This window comes from Arachis ipaensis, chromosome B2, assembly GCF_059453495.1.
Source record: "Arachis ipaensis isolate K30076 ecotype BB chromosome B2, ASM5945349v1, whole genome shotgun sequence".
NCBI classification, from domain to species: domain Eukaryota; kingdom Viridiplantae; phylum Streptophyta; class Magnoliopsida; order Fabales; family Fabaceae; genus Arachis; species Arachis ipaensis.
In genome coordinates, this window is record NC_142437.1 from 8,366,932 (window position 1) to 8,385,152 (window position 18,221).

The 18,221-nt window shown below is 30.8% G+C and overlaps 3 protein-coding genes and 1 pseudogene across 3 annotated transcripts; 2 read left to right on the forward strand and 2 right to left on the reverse strand.

The window, feature by feature from the left end:
• Positions 1-7,657: 7,657 nt before the first annotated feature.
• Positions 7,658-8,806, reverse strand: LOC148572959 (uncharacterized). The gene is made up of 3 exons (XM_088505597.1): positions 8,729-8,806; positions 7,991-8,582; positions 7,658-7,896 (listed from the first exon to the last, which is right to left on the reverse strand). Exons 1-3 carry the CDS (start codon positions 8,804-8,806, stop codon positions 7,658-7,660), a joined length of 909 nt encoding a protein of 302 aa, XP_088361723.1.
• Positions 8,807-9,377: 571 nt separating this feature from the next.
• Positions 9,378-10,441, reverse strand: LOC148572960 (uncharacterized). Its single transcript, XM_088505598.1, has 3 exons — positions 9,936-10,441; positions 9,756-9,880; positions 9,378-9,673 (listed from the first exon to the last, which is right to left on the reverse strand). Exons 1-3 carry the CDS (start codon positions 10,439-10,441, stop codon positions 9,378-9,380), a joined length of 927 nt encoding a protein of 308 aa, XP_088361724.1.
• A 2,016-nt stretch (positions 10,442-12,457) lies between these two features.
• Positions 12,458-13,954, forward strand: LOC107626733 (E3 ubiquitin-protein ligase RSL1-like). The gene is made up of 2 exons (XM_016329635.3): positions 12,458-13,290; positions 13,821-13,954. The coding sequence occupies exons 1-2, from the start codon at positions 12,458-12,460 to the stop codon at positions 13,882-13,884; spliced, it is 897 nt and encodes a 298-aa protein (XP_016185121.2). The 3' UTR covers positions 13,885-13,954.
• Positions 13,955-14,769: 815 nt separating this feature from the next.
• On the forward strand, positions 14,770-17,862 carry LOC148572961 (E3 ubiquitin-protein ligase RSL1-like; annotated as a pseudogene).
• The last annotated feature ends 359 nt before the right edge of the window (positions 17,863-18,221 follow it).

Genomic DNA, 18,221 nt, shown 5'->3' on the forward strand with positions numbered 1-18,221 from the left:
AAAGTATATATTACTTTTGAGAATGGTATGAGAACTTGCACTATCCGCAAGACATACATCTTCGTTATATATCTTTGCCATTTTCTTCAAAGACAAATAATAATAAAATGAGTAGAAAAATTTGTACAGTAAAATTATTTTCTTGATTGAAGATATTCTTCTAAGGAATATAGTATATATAAGAAATTTTATTATTATTATCTTGACACATTCAGTAATTTTGATATTCATAAATATTTTATTAAACATTATTTATATATATGGTACTTGAAATTCAAATGCATAGGAAATAAAACTTAACAAGAAGTTTCTTATATTATTTATTTACATGAATACTTAACAAACCCACATATTAAACTTTTTCATCATTGATCAAATGGCCAATATTTCCTTCAGGATCCTCAAAGAAATCAGATACATCATATGAGTAGTGTAATTTTCAGCATCATTTGAAACAAAATTCGACTACTTTCCTTTGTCATCCTTTTTCAAAGATGCTTGATAAAGATCAACTAGGTGCCTTGGGGTACGACAGGTACGTGACTAATGGCCCTTTCCACCACAACAGAAATATTTATCCTCTGTTGATTTATTTTGCCCATTGTTTCTTTCTTTATCCCACTTCTAGTGAGATCCTTTCATGTGAACATAATTTTTTTTCTTTCTATAATTTTTCTTGTTACCAAAACTTTGCCGTTTACCTTTTTTGGGGTAATAATTTGCCGTATTTGATTCAGAAAATGGGGCAGCGCCTGATGCGTGAGCATCTTCTCTATCTTTTGCTAGTGAATTTGAATGCAAATTGTTGAGTTTAATCAAGATTTAATTACCTTTAGCCACTATGAATGATACTTTGAATTGTTTGCAATTTCTGTTTATTTTAGGTAGCATTCAGATGGATTTGACGGAGTTTTGTAACAGAAAAGGAAGAAAGCAAATGATGCTGTCAACCCCGACCTCTTTGCACTCAAACAGAAATAACTTGAGCTATAGAGATCCAATTGATGTGATTCTAGCGGCATTGGAAAGCTAACTTCTAGAGCTTTCCAACGATATATAATAGTATACCCTTTTTTTCCATTTCATACGTACAACCCCACGCTGAACTTGAGGAACTCCAAGTTCAGTGCCAGATCAAAAGCTCCAAAGAAAGTTTGCATGCATCACTCCACGCTGAACTTAGGTTAATCCAAATTCAGCGTGGACTCAAGAAAAAGCACGAGTTTAGCCACTGCCTCCTCCACGCTGAACTTGGAAATTCTCAAATTGCGTGGACCTTAATGAAGGAGTGGTCCCCAATGCGTTCCAAAGGCTACGAGAATCAATTAATTTATTTTGGTTAAACTTTTATTTTACTTATAATTAGGAAAAGATATTATTTTAGTTTTAGAAAATATATTTTACATTAATTAGGATTAGATATAAAAGGGAAAAGAATCAGCCCTTCGGGCTAGAATCTCTTCTCAGACCTCATTCCGCACTTTACAGTTTTTTAGAATCCTAGTTTTCCCTCTGAACCATGAGCAACTAAACCTCCACTGTTAAGGTTAGGTGCTCTGTCTATTGTATGGACTGATACTATTATTTTTCTATTTTAATTCATGTACTGATTTATATTCAAGAATTGTTTTCGTTCTTTATCTTATGAATTAGGATGGAATGAAAGTATGACCCTTGTTCTAATTGAGCTATTGTATAACTTGGAAAAGCTCTTTACTTGAACAACAGCTTGAAAATAATTTCTCCTAAACTTCTAATTATCTGGACTTAACGGGATACGTGATATATAATACTCTTATATTTGGGTAATTAGGGTTTTTGTGGCATATAAACTAGAATTGAACTTCACCCTCTAATTGGAATTAAGTGACCAAGGAATTGGCAGTTGATGAATTTTAAAGGAGACTAAAAAGGTCTAAGAAATTAGGGTTTAGTCACATATAATTTACCATGAATTAAATCTTGTATGATTAAAATAGTTAGTAAAAAAAATCAATCTGAAAAATAGATAACTCTGAAGCCTTAACTGTTTTTCCATATAATATTCACTACTTGTTTACTGCTTGCTTTTCTGATTCTCTGATTTACTGTTTAATGCAATTGAACTTTCACAACACCATTTTCTATTTGTCTGACTAAGTCAATCACTCAATTATTGTTGCTTGATCCATCAATCCTCGTGGGATCGACCCTCATTCACCTGAGGTACTACTTGGTACGACCCGGTGCACTTGCCGGTTATTTTGCGCTTCATAATTTTTTAAAAGCAACTCATTGTTGCGTTCAGCAACAAGAAGGCAAGAAATTAACTCAAAATATTTTTTAAATCCTTTTCCTCGATACTGCTGCTGCATGAGCATATTCGAGACATGGAAGGTCAAGAAAGTTTTCTCGAACATATCATTATTAGTTATCTTTTCCCCACATAATTTTATTTGTGAGGTGACTCAAAACATTGCTGAATTATATTCATTTATGGATTTAAAATCCTGTAGACGCAAGTGCGTCCATTCATATCGGGTTTGAGGAAGTATCACCATCTTTTGATGATTATACCTTTCTTCAAGGTCTTTCCATAGATCTGCAGGATCTTTTAATGTGAGATATTCATTTTTCAATCCTTCTTCAAGATAACGATGAAGGAAGATCATGACTTTGGCTTTATCCTTTTGAGATGCATTATTTTCAACCTCAATGGTATCTCCAAGATTTTAGATATTTCTTTTCAATTACTTTTAAATGTTTCCTTTTTGTTAGATTTTAGATGTTTCTTTTTATTTGGTCTTGGATTATTTTTATTTGTAGACTTGCAACCTAACTAATAGTTGACTATTGTTGGCCGATACTCTAATTAGTTACCTAACATGATTGATTATAATTTTATATGCCATAGAGATTTAGCAAGTCATCATGAGACGATGATATCATTATCGGGCTCACGTAATGGGTCACATCTCATCTGGCTTGGTGAATCTTTGTTTATGTATATTTTTGAGTTAATATTCATATTAGTTCCCAAAATTATACTTGTGCTTTAATCTGATTCCCAAAATTTCAATTTATTCAGTTTGGTCTCTAAACTTAGTATTCGTGACTCATGAGTCATTGACTTTGCTTTTGTTAAGAAACTGTTAACGACGTGCTTAACTGGATTGACAACTATCCTATCAGACTTCCTAATGGCTATTTGATGTGTTAATTAAATTTTATTTTACTTCAATTTGCTCTCTATGAAACATTTAGAACCCTAATTCTAATTTCATTTAAGGATTTTAAAGGCTTCTTAGAGATTGAGTTAAAAAATTTCAATTGCCACATTAGATAACTATTAAGGAGTCTAGCGTGACAACCGTCAGCCTGTCTGAGTACGTGGTTAAGGATGTGTTTGATTTTTAGACTGAATATTATGTTTAGTAACTAGAGACTGAAACTAAAATTTTAATCACCGAATATAAAATTTCAATCCATTCAGTACCTCCAGAAAGTTAGGACTTAGAAAATTGAAATTTCTAAGGACAAAAACTAAAACTTTAACAATATTTCTTTTCAAAAATACTCTCATTTAATTTTTTAAATTCTAAATCTATCCCTTAGTATCATATTTATCTTAAACTAAATATGATAACGAGATATAATTCAGTTTGATTTATTTTATACCAAACACAATATAGAAATTTAATTTAGTATCTCTTAATCTCTGTCTTCTAATCTTTATCTCCCTGTTTCAGTCTCTTTTTCAAACACAACTTAGCAGTTATGTGACGAAAACAGAATTAGAGACTACTATGAGTCAAAAATGCCAAATTAAAACTTAAGAACCAAATTAAGAAACCAATGACGAATAAATCTTCTTAATTTTATCTCAATTATTTGATAAAATATAATCTTCTTTATATATATATGATTTTTTATTTAAATAAATTAAATAAATATTTTATTTATTGAAATAAATAATTTTAAAATTTATTACAAAAATACGTCATCCACTTTTATCTAATGTATCTCGTTTATATGGTAAACCAGATATGTGTATTTTTTTAATTTTCATATATCTCGTTTACAATATAAACGAGATACATTAAAAATTATCTCGTTTACAGTGTAAACGAGATATATGTATTTGTAAATATAAAAATATATTTTTTTAAAATAATAAAAAATATTAATAATTTAAATTGGATCAAATTTTTAAGAATGGAACATTTCTAATAAGAGAAGAGATAGACGGTTTTAATAGGAAAGATGAGCGGTTTTAAAAATGGAACACTATTAATACGTTTATTTCTCCCAAATAAGTGAAAGCACATAAGTAGCACCGTTAAACTGCCCATTATTAATACGGTTACTTTTTTCTAACTGTCAACTATTAAATGTGTGTTTGGATTGACGTTGGCTAAACTAGAGTTTGAATGAAAGTGATTTTGTAGAATTAATTTTGTATAGAAATGAGTTTGTGCCAACATAATTTATGTTTAGCCATTTTTACTAAAATTAATTTTGATAAAATAAATGTTGTTAGGATAATATTAAGTAAAATCACTTTTGGATAAATAATTAACTAATTGCTAAAAAAATATAATATAAATTATAATATTATTTTTTTACGTATATTTAATCTTTTTTTATATTTTTTAGTATTTTTTTATATAATATTTTTGTATAGTGCTCTATTTTAGTATATTATAATTTTTTACTATTATAATATAGATTAATATTTATTTATAAAACTAAAAATAACATATAAAAATGAACAACTTTATAAGTATTTTTTTATAATAAAAATTAATATTTATTTATTAAACTAAAAATAATATATAAAATAATATATTTTAATATTCTTTTTAAGTACTCTTAATGATCTTATTTTTATTATTATTTTAGGTTTTAATTTTTTACTAGTTATATTTTTATTATTATTTATAATTAATTTTTTATTTAATTTATCATTTTTAATAAGAACAATAATACATATTATAAAAAAAATTAGAATAATAAACAATGCACAAAAATTATAATAATTGTTTTAATATTCTCAGTATTTTTTTATTTAGAAAAATTATGAAGAAAACCAATAATGACTAGCAACAAACCTAAACGTACATTGAGTGAACGCAGAAACTATAATTTCTTGCTTCAAGTGAACGGGTTTTGGGATGCAAGATCACTAACATTAAAGAACAGCGTTCAAAGCACTTAAACGCAAACGTACTTTTATCATCTCCAACGTGTTTGTCAAATACACTCTGACACTATTGCTTCTTCCACTACTTCCTCAGCTGACGGTTTTTTTTATTATAATTTACACTAAATCAATTTAAATAATACTTCAAATTTTTAATCAACATATAAATTGTTTATTAAATTTTTAACTGAGATATAATTTTTAGCTTACAAAATTTTTAAATTTTTTTATGTACTCTCTTGAGTATTAATATATATAATTTTTTATGTACTCTCATACAATAAATGAAATTTGAAATATATAATTTAAATTTAAAAATTAATACTTAAGAGAGTACATGATACATTTAAAATCAATTTAAATAATGGACAATCGTGGAGTGGGTAGTTAGAAAAAAGGTAATCGTATTAATAATGAGCAGTTTAACAGTGCTACTTACGTGCTTTTACTTATTTCAACGGTGGGGAGAAGTAAACGTGTTAATAGTATTCCATTTTTAAAACCGCTCATCTTCACTCTTATATAAAATCGTTCATCTTCTCTATTATTTGAAAGAGTTAATAGTCAAAATCGTCTCTCAAAGATACCACGATCTCCATTTTCGTCCTCAAAAGATAAAATTAATTAAAAGCATACCCGAAAGTTACTCACGTTGATCGAGTTTGTCCTTCCGTCATCTCAGTTGCTGATGTGTCTAACGTTTGCTGAACTAGAACGTTAAGTGCCAGCGTGGCACACTCCAGCATGGCTACCGTTAATGCTGATAAGATATGTTTGCTTATTTAGCTCAAATTAGTCCTAATGTTACTAACCTAACCCCAATTTGAAGCATAAATGTGCGTGATTCTCGTAGTAGATGACCATGTATGTTTGTTGAGTCGCTGTTATGATGAGTGGAAGCCGCAGCAATGACCTGCCGCCATGGTTCCAACTCTTCCATGCGATGGAGGAGGAAGATCAAGGACCAGACTTGCTTTTGTGGGTTGAAGACGACAATCAAGAAGTCCAGCACAAGAGAGAATCCAGATAGGTTGTTCCACACTTGTGCAAGATACCTTGTGAGTTAGGTTAGGATAAATTAAGTTTGTTTTTCATTTTTCTATCTCTATTTTGCTATGCAGTTGAAATTGATTTTTTTTTTTTAATATACTCAGAAGGGAAGCCACTGCAACTTCTTTAGGTGGGTTGATGATGATAGGTATGTAGCAGGGGCAAAAACTGATGCAGAGGTTGGTGGTGACTATGATGAATGGAGACTGAATGTGTCATGGAGATTGGGTAGCTTGGAGGATAAAGTTAGAGCAATGAAGATGCTAATAATGTATGTCTCAGTTGTAATGGTTGTGTCTACTGTCTTTTGTGCATCACTGTTGTTCACATCAATCTCCAAGTAAAGCCACAGATGGAGTATTATGTTGTTGTGTTTTAGAGGTGTTGTTAGAGCTTTGAGATTGAAAATGATGATGTTACTTATGAATGAAAGTATGGTTTAATTGTGTTTAATTCAACATAAACTTGTTGTTTGAGCATGATGGGTTTCACTGAAAATACATGATGGTGATATTTGAACCCTAAGTATTTATTCACCAAAAAGTTGTATACATCAAAATAGTCAAGATCATTGTAATCCATAACAAACATCATAATGATATCATATTGATATCATATTGTTTTAGTAGACACACCACATGGGTAATCAAGGATCCAGAAGTTAACAGAGCAATCCAAAACATAAGTTCAAACAGCATTGTTCACTTAAACCAAAAAAACATAATAGGCCTAACTAAAATGATCCTGATCACACAACCAATTTACACAGCCATGTTCCCAAAAAGCAAAGTTGCAACTACATACAAAATATATTTTGTAGTTAAAGATGTTAATCTTTCTTTCTTGGACGCTTGAAGCCTAGGAGTAGGCACGAATGTCATGAAGGTTTATATCTTTTTTGCAGTTGCAGAAGTTGTTCCTTTCAATGTCTCAGCAGATATGGCCACAGGTGACTTCGTGGAGGCATTCAATCTTGTCTTGCTTTTGATGACATGCAATTTGGGTGGCCTGCCTCTCTTTGCACCCTGCATAGGCCAGTTGCAGAACCATTAATTTTCAAGTAAATAAATACAATTTGTCCAGAAGATAAAGAAATAAGAAAATAACCTGAAGGTCTTGAACAGGCAGTTGGGTATCTTGCATTGGTGGGGTTCCTTCTGGTTGGCTGACTTCCATATCAGGTTGTGGCTGGACTGGTGGAGGAGGGGGAGAATGGGATTGAACTTCATTGTTGGTGTTTGCCTCATCTGTAAGGGAAGCAGGCTCTTTAACAAGGGCAAGCTGAAGTTGCATTTGCCTAGCTTGTTCCTCAACATCCTTTTTTTTCTTCTTTGCACAACTTCTCTTGTTGTGTCCAACTTCACCACAATACATGCACCTGATTGGGTTGTACTTCCTCTTCATCTTGGTGCTTGACCCAACTGGCTACTCTCCCTTATCTTTTCTCCTCTTCTTGATAGGCCTACCAGGTTTTGGCTTAATTGGGGGTGGGACAGGGGCAGGTGACGATGTTTTCTCCCACAGATCTTGTCCTTTCACTGGGTTAACATTGAAACAGTATTTCCTTTTATACGCCTTCATTGTCAACCATTCATGGCAATACTCCTCAGTCCTCTTACCATTTTTATCCTGAATGGCTGAAATTGCATGTATACATGGCATCCCTGTGGCCAGTACATACAAATGTAATGATAAAATTAAAAACAACTCTGACTAAGTGAGGCTAAGGAAAGGAGTGAAAGGGTTTAGTTGATTTACCTGTGAGTTGCCAGAACCTACAGCTGCAAGTGTGCTTTTCCAAGTCCACCATCATGTTTGTGGGCCAGCCATGAACTTCAAACAACTCCTTTTTATCATCCCGACACCATTGGGGAGCCCAGTGACTAGATATCTTTGTCATTGCTTCTAGTTTGCTTTGCTGAACCGGGGATAAAATTTCTTGATAAGTGCTCAACTTGAGTTTGTTATCGACCATGCTCTTCGTGATTATTCTTCTCACCTCTTCAGCCAAAGTCAAAATAGACTTGGTCCTTTCATGCTTGATTTTAGCATTGAATGATTCGCAAGCATTGTTGCAAATGTTGTCAATCTTGGGATCCTCACTGAAGTATGCCTTCGTCCAAGCTTCCTTTGGCCACTTTTCAAGATACTGCCAAGCCTGCTCATTGATGACCTTAACTCTCTTCATGTTCCCCTTGAACTCATTCCGTGTTCTTGATCTAGCACACTCCCATACCAGGTCTTTCAACTCTGTACTACCCCATTGTTTTGAAAAATTCCGCCACAGATGCCACACACAGAATCTGTGCTGGGCACTAGGCATGACTTCCTTCACTGCTGGAATAAGTCCCTGACCAAAACAGACAAACCCGAAAAGAGTGTTAATCATATCAATCCCTTAAAGATGATCATTAAATCAATTTAGTCCTACTAGTATATCTCATTAAATCAAATAAAACCCAAAACTATGAATATGAGTATGAAAATGGTTCTCACCTTCTGCATGTCTAAAATGATGCACAACTTGTTATCATTGTATTGCCAAGGTCTGACTGCAACAGGTCCAGAAACCATTTCTAGTTGTCTTTATTTTTCACATCTACAATTGCATAGGCAAGGACAAAGATGTGATTATTGGCATCCTGGGCACACGCAGTCAATATTTGCCCACCGTGCAGGGTCTTAAGAAAAGCCCCATCCAATCCAATCATCGGTCTACACCCAGTCTTAAAACCTTTTTTACACGCATCAAGACACACATAAAACCTCTCAAATTGAGGAGGATCCTCTGGCATCGGGATTACACCAACTTGAACTGTAGACCCAGGATTACTTGTCAGTAATTCATTAGCATAGTCCCAGACTAACCCATACTGGGCAACTTCATCTCCCTTTACCACTTTCCTAGCAGCTTTCAATGCTCTAGTGATGTAGGTGCTATTGAGGTTTACATTACACTTCCTGACAAACCACTCATACACTTCACGATGTCTCATGGTAGGGTGCTTCCTAAGTTTTGGAACAAGTTTGCTCAGTATCCACTGTTGGGTGGCTGCCCTGTTTTTTCACCTTCTAGGACAGATATGGTTGTCAACTAGGGTTTTAATCTACCAGGACCCGTCTTGCTTACTACGTGCACAGTATACTATCCAAGGACAGCCCTCAGCCTTACACATAGCCCTAACCCAAACTTGTCATTCTTTGTAAACAATATGTTTCTACCCAACTGGATTGTGTAGTCCCTAGTTGCATGCATAAAATGTTCCTTTGATTTGAATATCATACTAACCTCAAATTTGAGGTCCTCGAACTTTTCCTTGTCATTATACTGAGGATAGACGGTCGGTGATTCCTCATCAGAGTCTAATTCCTGGCCTGAGTCCTCTGAGTGCCATGAGTTGAGATCCAAATCACCATCATCAACATCATTATCTTCTAGGTCTGCCAAATCAAAACCACAATGTAATTAGTCATGTTACCAAAATGAAATCACCAGCATATATCAATTGAGTTAGTCAAATACCTGAATCACATTCATCCTCATCCTTAGAAGCTTCATAGCTCGAATCGTCAGTCTCTATTTCTTTTTCTACTAATCTGGTCTTAACAGGCTTGTGCTTCTCTTTGACCTCACTTTTTTTGTTCACCCTTGTAGAGTTCACACCATCATCACTGCACTGCTATATTCATCATCTCCTAGTACTTTTTTTGAGAAGGCAACTTTGAAGGCTGAGAGGATAATCTGCTACCATCAGCTGAGGCCTTTGTGGATTCAAAGCATACTTTTGGGTGGGATGGTAACTTGGTGGGTTGAGAGTGATGTCTCTTGATTTGGGTTGGCTTAATTTTTAGCACATCTTCTTCCTGCTCACCAACCACAAATGGCTCTGAAACACCATGCTCGAAATACAGGTTGATCAAATTAAAGTTCCTCCTGCAATCCTTGACCATTGCAATCAAATCATGATTTGTGGCCAGCCTCCTCAGCCCAGATTCAAGGGAAACTCCTGGGGATTTCCACCAACATTCCCTAGCCTCAGCATATTCCAGTTTCTTATAGTAACCCTTCACAAAGAACACATCAAGTGTGTCACCTTCAACTCCCATTAACACCTCTGTGTGATCCGGTTCATAGTACAGATTTTCACCATCATTCTTCTTAAACTTCCCACCATGGTGAAATACAAACGTCATAGGAGGACCTTCCATCTACAAGTGCAAAAATAAAATAAATTTAGTCAACAACAAAATCTGAAACAACTTCAGTCTTATAACTGCATGTAAACACACAGCAAACAACATAATCATAATCATCGCAAAGCCTCGATTAAGACCAAACACCAGAATAACCCACGGCATAATGACCAAGAAACCCCTAACAGCAACCGCATACAGAACATGTTCTTCCTAATCCGAACCCTAGTCTCACTAGATGGTTCTTAGAACTACGTCAACATAAACCAACGCACACCAACATTGCAAAATCAACAGAAACTGTCAAAAAAATTGAATCTTACCCTATGGCAGTTACTGTTCCTTCTTCCAACAGCGTAAGTCCTCCGTGAGCTCCTCCAACTTTCCAATGTAGTAGCGCCAACTCCCCCACAAGCCTCGATACGCACAGAAATCGTTAATCACACAACGAGGTTCTGATCAAAGGCAACTATCTTTGGGCATAAAATCCCAAAGTAGAGAGAAGACGAGGGGTTTTGGAGCAAAAGTTCAATAGGGTTGTTATGAGAGGAGTGATGGGAAGAACATTTGAATATCCCACTCTGGACCATAAACGACGTCGTTCCATTGATTTGGGGGTGGAGGATTGACACTACGTCGTTTTGCTCTCTGCCACGCTGGCACTTAACGTTCCAGCTTAGCAAACGTTAGACACATCAGCAACTGAGATGACGGAAGGACAAACTCGATCAACGTGAGTAACTTTCGGGTACACTTTTGATTAATTTTATCTTTCAAGGACGAAAATGGAGATTGGAGTATCTTTCAGGGACGATTTTGACTATTAACTCTTATTTGAAATGTTCCATTTTTAAGAGTTTGGTCCAATTTAAATTATTAATATTTTTTATTATTTTCAAAAAATATATTTTATATTTACAAATACATAGAAATATGTGTATTTTTTCAATTTCTATATCTCTCGTAAAGTAAACGAGATACGTTAAAAAATATCTCGTTTACAGTGTAAATAAGATAAGAGTAGATGACGTATTTTCAATAAATAAAACATTTATTAATTTATTTAAATAAAAAAGTATATATATATATATATATATATTAAATGATAAAAATTACACTTTACTAAATAATTGAATAAAAAAATTTGAGAACATCCCATCTTATATAAATGCAAGGGAGTCAAGATAAAGACAATTAAAATGTCTTTTTTTGTAAGATGTTTTTTAGTAATTAAAGTTTAATACATATAATTAATTAAACTATATTACTTTTGTTAAAATTAGGCCAGACAAATTAATTTGATCGAAAAAATAGTGAATTAAATCTTGAACTGATATAAATTAATATTATTTTTTATAAAAGATGACTACAATACCTTTATTATAGAAAATGATTAAAATACTCATATTATATATATTAATTTTGAAAACTCTAAATTCTATAGGGTTAGGATTTAGAGTTTTTAAAATTTATATATATAAAATATGAATATTTTAGTCATATTTTATAAAAAATAATATTAATTTAGACCGGTTCAAGATTTGATTCACTATTTTTTGATTAAATTAATTTAACTTGCCTAATTTTGACAAAAATAATACAATTTAATCGATTATATGTGTTAAATTTTAATTATTAGAAAACATTTTAAAAGAAAGACTATTTAGAAGTAGTGAATACCTAAATGTAATTTCAGTACGAGGGTACCAATTTAAAAACTCGTTTTTTTTAGCTATCACTATAATAGTATGATCACAAGTAGCAGTAGTCATCCATTAGTTTAAAAAGCAGAGTGGAAGAAGAACTGAAAAGTTCGTTAATTAATGCTGCCATTAGTACCAATATTTGATCTTTTCGTGTTATGAGCCATTCATGGCCTTGAGAACCTGGAGAAGACTGATTACGTTTCCTAGATTGCCATTATTATATTTTGTAAGTTGTAACTGTAAATGTAGCAATTAAAGTATTAAAATCACCACAATTTTGGTATTGATATATCATATTGAAACACGTGATAAGCATATCAAAATCATGGAGGGAAGTTCTTCTTCTTCTTCTTCTTCTTCTCTCTCAAAGTCTTTTTCTGATGTAGATGATTCACTACTCTTAGTTGATGATTTCTACTTTTCAGCCCTCTTTGATTCTGAAGAATTATTCCCAATCAATGATGAGAAATATGCAGAGGAACTACATTTACAAGAGGCTCTATATTCTTCTGCTATAAGCCTCAAGAGAAAACTCAAAGAGGTTCATTCTGAATCTTCTACTCATCAATCTCATCATCGTCATCATTATCTTCGTGATGATCAAGTAGTCTTGTGTGCTATTTGCATGGATTCAAAACCATCCAAAGAGATTTTCATCAACCAAAACTGCAACCACTCATTCTGTGATGAATGCATTGCAAAATATGTAGCTGCAAAGATTCAAGAGAATATATCACATGTGAAGTGTCCTGAACCAAAATGCAGAGAAATCATGGAGCCTCAGAATTGCATGTCAATAATTCCAAAGGAAGTGTTTGAAAGATGGGAGAATGCACTTTGTGAGAATCTGGTTCTTGCAACATCAAAGAAATTCTATTGCCCTTTCAAGGATTGTTCAGCAATGTTGGTGAATGATGATGGGAGTGAAGTTGTGACTTGTTCTGAGTGTCCAAATTGTCATAGATTGTTCTGTGCACAGTGTAAAGTTCCATGGCATGGTGGAATGGAATGTGGTGAGTTTATGAGTTTGAATGAAAATGAAAGAGAGAAGGAAGATCTTATGGTGATGAATCTTGCAAAGGATAAGAGATGGAGAAGGTGTTCTAAATGCAGATTCTATGTTGAAAAAAATCAGGGATGTTCACACATTTCTTGCAGGTTTGGTTAATTTATTTCTAATGAACAATTAATCTTTTTTTGGCACAATCTTATAATGTTAATGTTGCACTTTTAGTTATGTTTATGTTTATAATTTGTTGATTGAGCATTCCTAATGAAAAATAATGGCGTTGTTTGTTTTAAGAATAAGTATAAGAAGTTAATTTTTTAATTTAGTTGATATTTGTTATTTTAACATTTAAATTATTTTTTAAACTTTTTTTTTAGAATTTATTCTTTAGTCTTAGGATATAAGATTTATAATTTAAGATTTAGTTCCAAAAAATTTAAAGTTAAAAGTATATAATTTATAAAACAGTATAATTACGGTTTTATTATTTAGATTTGAACTTAGTTCATGTTTTTTTATAACAGCATAATCTTATATTTCATAATTTGAACTTGACTAATTAAGAATATAATATCTAATTAGTACTGTCTTTTTTATTTGAATTAATTTTAATTTGCAAATTACTCAAGTTTTATCTTATTATATTTTGATTTAATTTTTTAAATATCTTGTTTTGTAGGTGTGGCCATCAATTCTGTTATGCTTGTGGAAAGCCATGGAATCAGTACCATGGTTGTACATAAATAGATATCACTAAGAATTTTAATAGTTCATCAACTACTTAGATTACAAGTGACAGTTTTACTATTTTCAGAAGTTAGAAGTTTTTGTGAAGTTGTAATGCATACTGATTTTGTTGTTAATTATGCTCTTTTAAGTACTTATATTATCTAACTAATTTGACTCTGTCATTTTTAAATCTCACCAGATATATCATATTTGGTTATTTAATTTATTTTTTTGATATGGTATTTTAAATTTTGATTAAGATATTTGTAACTAATTAATAAGATATATTTATATTTAAAGTTTTTTTCTTTTAAATTAATAATATAATCTGTTTTATGTTTTTGAATAAGTTTTTTTGAAAAGAAAAAAAAAAACCTTAACTGGAACATTGGATCCGGAACCTTTAAAAATTAGTTACCAAACATTGTTGACTATTAATATATCTAATCTTTTTTTTTAATCTAAATCTAAACATTTCTTATCTTTACTTAAATTTTAGAACCAGTAGAATCTATCTTAGATAATAAATATGATTGATGTGTATATATATCACATAACAATTATTTAGGTTATTTTATTTCTTAGTTTAGTTCTTGTATAGTCACTTTTTCTTCAATTCTTGAATCACTTTTTTTTTATCCTTTTTTCGCCTCAAACAAGTGAGGTGACTATTCGATAAACGATTTTGAATCCTTGATCTCTTAACCATTGAATATTTTTTTTTTTATATATTCTCTTGATCTCACCTATAAAATAAATGGTGATAGATTATATTTTACCCTCTAAAGTTAAATTCAAAATTTAAAGGATCCAAATTCTCCATAAACTTGAGTTGTTTTCTTTAATCACTTCTTTAATTCCAAATTTTTGCATGAAAGTCAAGATGACATTAAGTATTGATGGCAATAATCAATATTAACAATGAAGATCCAAAGGTTAAGATTATGAAACCACGTAAGAATGGCATAGAGCTACTTTTTTGTGGAAGGTACTGTGATTTTAAGCCATTGTGGGAGATGTGCGTTGCTTCATGTCTCAGGGACAATATTGTCATTGTGTCTTACCATGATTCAAAATGCAAGGTTGAGTATGGACCTGAACACTTTTGTTCTCTTCTTCCACTTGAAGTGTTTAAGAGATGACAGAAAGTGATCAAAACTTGTAATACTCCAATTTTAGATAAACAATTGAATAAGAACCCTATTCATGTTGATGATGATGAAGAGAATAGGGATGTCAAAGATGCTATAATGGTGATTGAATCAAATAATGATGATGTTGATTATGAAAATATAAAAGAAAATAGAATAAAAATCGTGGTAAGAATGTTTATTAGAATTTGCATAGGCCATAATCAATTTTTAAAAAGATATTTTGAATTTAGCTTTTTTAACTTCATATTTGAATTATGAATTTTAGAGTTTTTTTATTTTTTTATAAGCTTAGTATTGTTTTTCATTTGCATAGGCATGGTCTCTTTTATTTTGAGGCCAAATATTTCTTTGTATAAGAGTGATAAAATAACTTTTAAAAATGAAAGAAGCCATATTTTTATACTTCTTAAAATATATTGAATTAACTTTTTTAAAAGTCAAAAGCATTTTTTAAAAATGGTACTAAACACACGTAATCTGACTTTTTATATTTTAAAAGTAAGAAAAATAGCTTTTGTTACTTCTCAAATAAAGGGTCAGTTTGAATTGACTTTTGAAAGAAGTACTTTCTTTTTTTAATTTTTAAAAAAGATCTTTTTTAACCGACAAAAATTATTTCACATTTGGATAGACTTTTTAAAAAGAGTTTTTAAGTATTAAAAACGTTTTTACTTTTACTTTTTTTAATAAAAGTATTTTTTTTAAAAGATGTATGCAAATATGTTTTAAATTGAATAAAAGTACTTTATTAAAAAAATACTTTTTCACTAAAAAAGTCAATCCAAACTAGTACGAACTCTTAGTTCATAAAAAAGACTTGGATATATAGTATTATTCTTTAAAATTTGATTAAGATATTTGTAACTAATTAATAAGATATATTTATATTTAGAAAAAAGGATAAATAAATCTTTGACCTTTTAATATGCAGACATTTAAGTTCTCTAAAATTTGAAAATACATTTAAGTCCTGATCTTTTCAAAATCTGGACATATGGATCTCTCATGTTCACTTAGGTCTGTCGGACCTAACGAAAAAATCAAACGTGACTCCCGTTGTATGACTTGATCGATACGGATGTACATGTGTGAGAGTTTTAAAATGGGACAAATTAGACTCAACATGAATGTGTCCAGATTTTGAAGAAGTTAGAGACTTAAATATATTTTTATATCATTAGAAATTTAAAAGTCCGCAAACCAAAAAATCAATAATCGATTTATCCTTTTCTCTTATATTTAAATATTTTCTCCTTTAAATTGATAGTCTATCTCTTTTATCTTTTTGAATTAGTTTTTATTTTTTAAATAAAAGAAAAAACTTAACGGAAACAATGTATCCATAACTAACCTTTAAAAATCAGATAGAAAACATGGTTGACTATTAATATATCTAATTTTTTTGTGTTATCTAAATTTAAATCTAAATCTTTCTTGTCTTTATTTAAATTTTAGGAACGGCAGAATCTATATTTAGTTAAGAGTAATGTTACACATTTAAGTTTTTTTTATAAAACAAGTTCAATCAACTTAAACAATAAAACTTGAAATAATGCTAGTCATAATTAACTGATTTTTATTATGTTAGATTAATTTAATTAGATTTGATTAATAAAAATCATAGTTATCTTCATGATCTTCAAGTAGTCTTGTGTGCTATTTGCATGGATTCAAAAGTCAAAACCATTCCAAGAGATTTTCATCAACCAAAACTGTAACCACTCATTCTATGATGAATGCATTGCAAAATATGTAGCTGCAAAGATTCAAGAGAATATATATCAAATATGAAGTGTCCTGAACCAAAATGCAGAGGAATATTGGAGCCTCAGAATTGCATGTCAATAATTCCAAAGGAAGTGTTTGAAAGATGGGAGAATGCATTTTGTGAGAATCTTGTTCTTGCAACATCAAGGAAATTCTATTGCTCTTTCAAGGATTGTTCAACAATGTTGGTGAATGATGATGGGAATGAAGTTGTGACTTGTTTTGAGTGTCCAAATTGTCATAGATTGTTCTGTGCACAGTGTAAAGTTGCATGGCATGGTGGAATGGAATGTGGTGAGTTTATGGGTTTGAATGAAAATGAAAGAGAGAAGGAAGATCTTATGGTGATGAATCTTGAAGAGGCTAAGAGATGGAGAAGGTGTTCTAAATGCAGAATCTATGTTAAAAAAAATTAGGGATGTTCACACATTTCTTGCAGGTTTGGTTAATTAATTTCTAATCAATAATTAGTCTCTTTTTTTTGGCACAATCTTATAATGTTAATGTTACTCTTTTCTCAGTTCTATTTCTTTTAGTTATGTTTATGTTCAAAATTTGTTGATTGAGCATTCCTAATAAAATATGATGGCGTTTGTTTTAAGAATAAGTATAGGAAGTTAATTTTTTTAGTTAGTTAATGTTAATTATTTTATATGGTTAAATTATGTTTTAAGTTTTTTTTTTTAGGATTTATTCTTTAGTCTTAGGATATAAGATTTATAATTTATGATTTAGTCTAAAAAAATGAAATTTAAAGTTAATATATAATTCATAAAAAAATGGCTATTTTTTTTTTGGGAGCTAATTACTAGTTGAACTCTTGATTAATTACGGTTTTATTATTTAGATTTGAACTTAGCTTATATTTCTTATAACACCGTAATCTTATATTTTATAATTTGAACTTGACTAATTAACAATATAGAATCTAATTAGTACTATCTTTTTTATTTGAATTAATTTTAATGTGCAAATTACTCTAATTTTATTTTATTATATTTTGATTTAATTTTTTTTAATTTCTTGTTTTGTAGGTGTGGCCATCGCTTCTGCTATGCTTGTCACTACTAGATAATTGACTTTTACTAACATTTAAAAAATGTTACCAAATCATATTAAAATGTTAGCTATGTATATTAGTAACATTTTAACAAATGTTAAATATACCCTATGTTACTAAATAGTTTCACTAACATTATTCTAAAGATTTAATAACATTTAATAAAAATGTTACAATAGATCTTTTATAGTAATATTATGAGAAATGTTACAATAAACCTTTCTTAGTAACACTTAAAAAAATGTTACGATAGATATATTTTGTATCAGTTAGAAAAATGTTACCATAGATATTTTTTGTAACACTTAAAAAATGTTACAATAGATATTTTATGTAACATTTAGAAAAATGTTACCATAAATATTTTTTG

Bases quoted from the DNA above. Each gene is read 5' to 3' on its own strand.
- LOC148572959 (XM_088505597.1), bottom strand. From the start codon at position 8,806: ATGGTTTCTGGACCTGTTGCAGTCAGACCTTGGCAATACAATGATAAC. The intron at 8,583-8,728 runs GTGAGAACCATT...TGTTTTGGTCAG, and splicing joins TCATTTTAGACATGCAGAAG to GGACTTATTCCAGCAGTGAA. The intron at 7,897-7,990 runs GTAAATCAACTA...TACTGGCCACAG, and splicing joins TAGGTTCTGGCAACTCACAG to GGATGCCATGTATACATGCA.
- LOC107626733 (XM_016329635.3), top strand. From the start codon at position 12,458: ATGGAGGGAAGTTCTTCTTCTTCTTCTTCTTCTTCTCTCTCAAAGTCT. The intron at 13,291-13,820 runs GTTTGGTTAATT...CTTGTTTTGTAG, and splicing joins TGTTCACACATTTCTTGCAG to GTGTGGCCATCAATTCTGTT.
- LOC148572960 (XM_088505598.1), bottom strand. From the start codon at position 10,441: ATGGAAGGTCCTCCTATGACGTTTGTATTTCACCATGGTGGGAAGTTT. The intron at 9,881-9,935 runs GTACTAGGAGAT...GAACTCTACAAG, and splicing joins AAGTTGCCTTCTCAAAAAAA to GGTGAACAAAAAAAGTGAGG. The intron at 9,674-9,755 runs GTATTTGACTAA...TTGATTTGGCAG, and splicing joins TGAGGATGAATGTGATTCAG to ACCTAGAAGATAATGATGTT.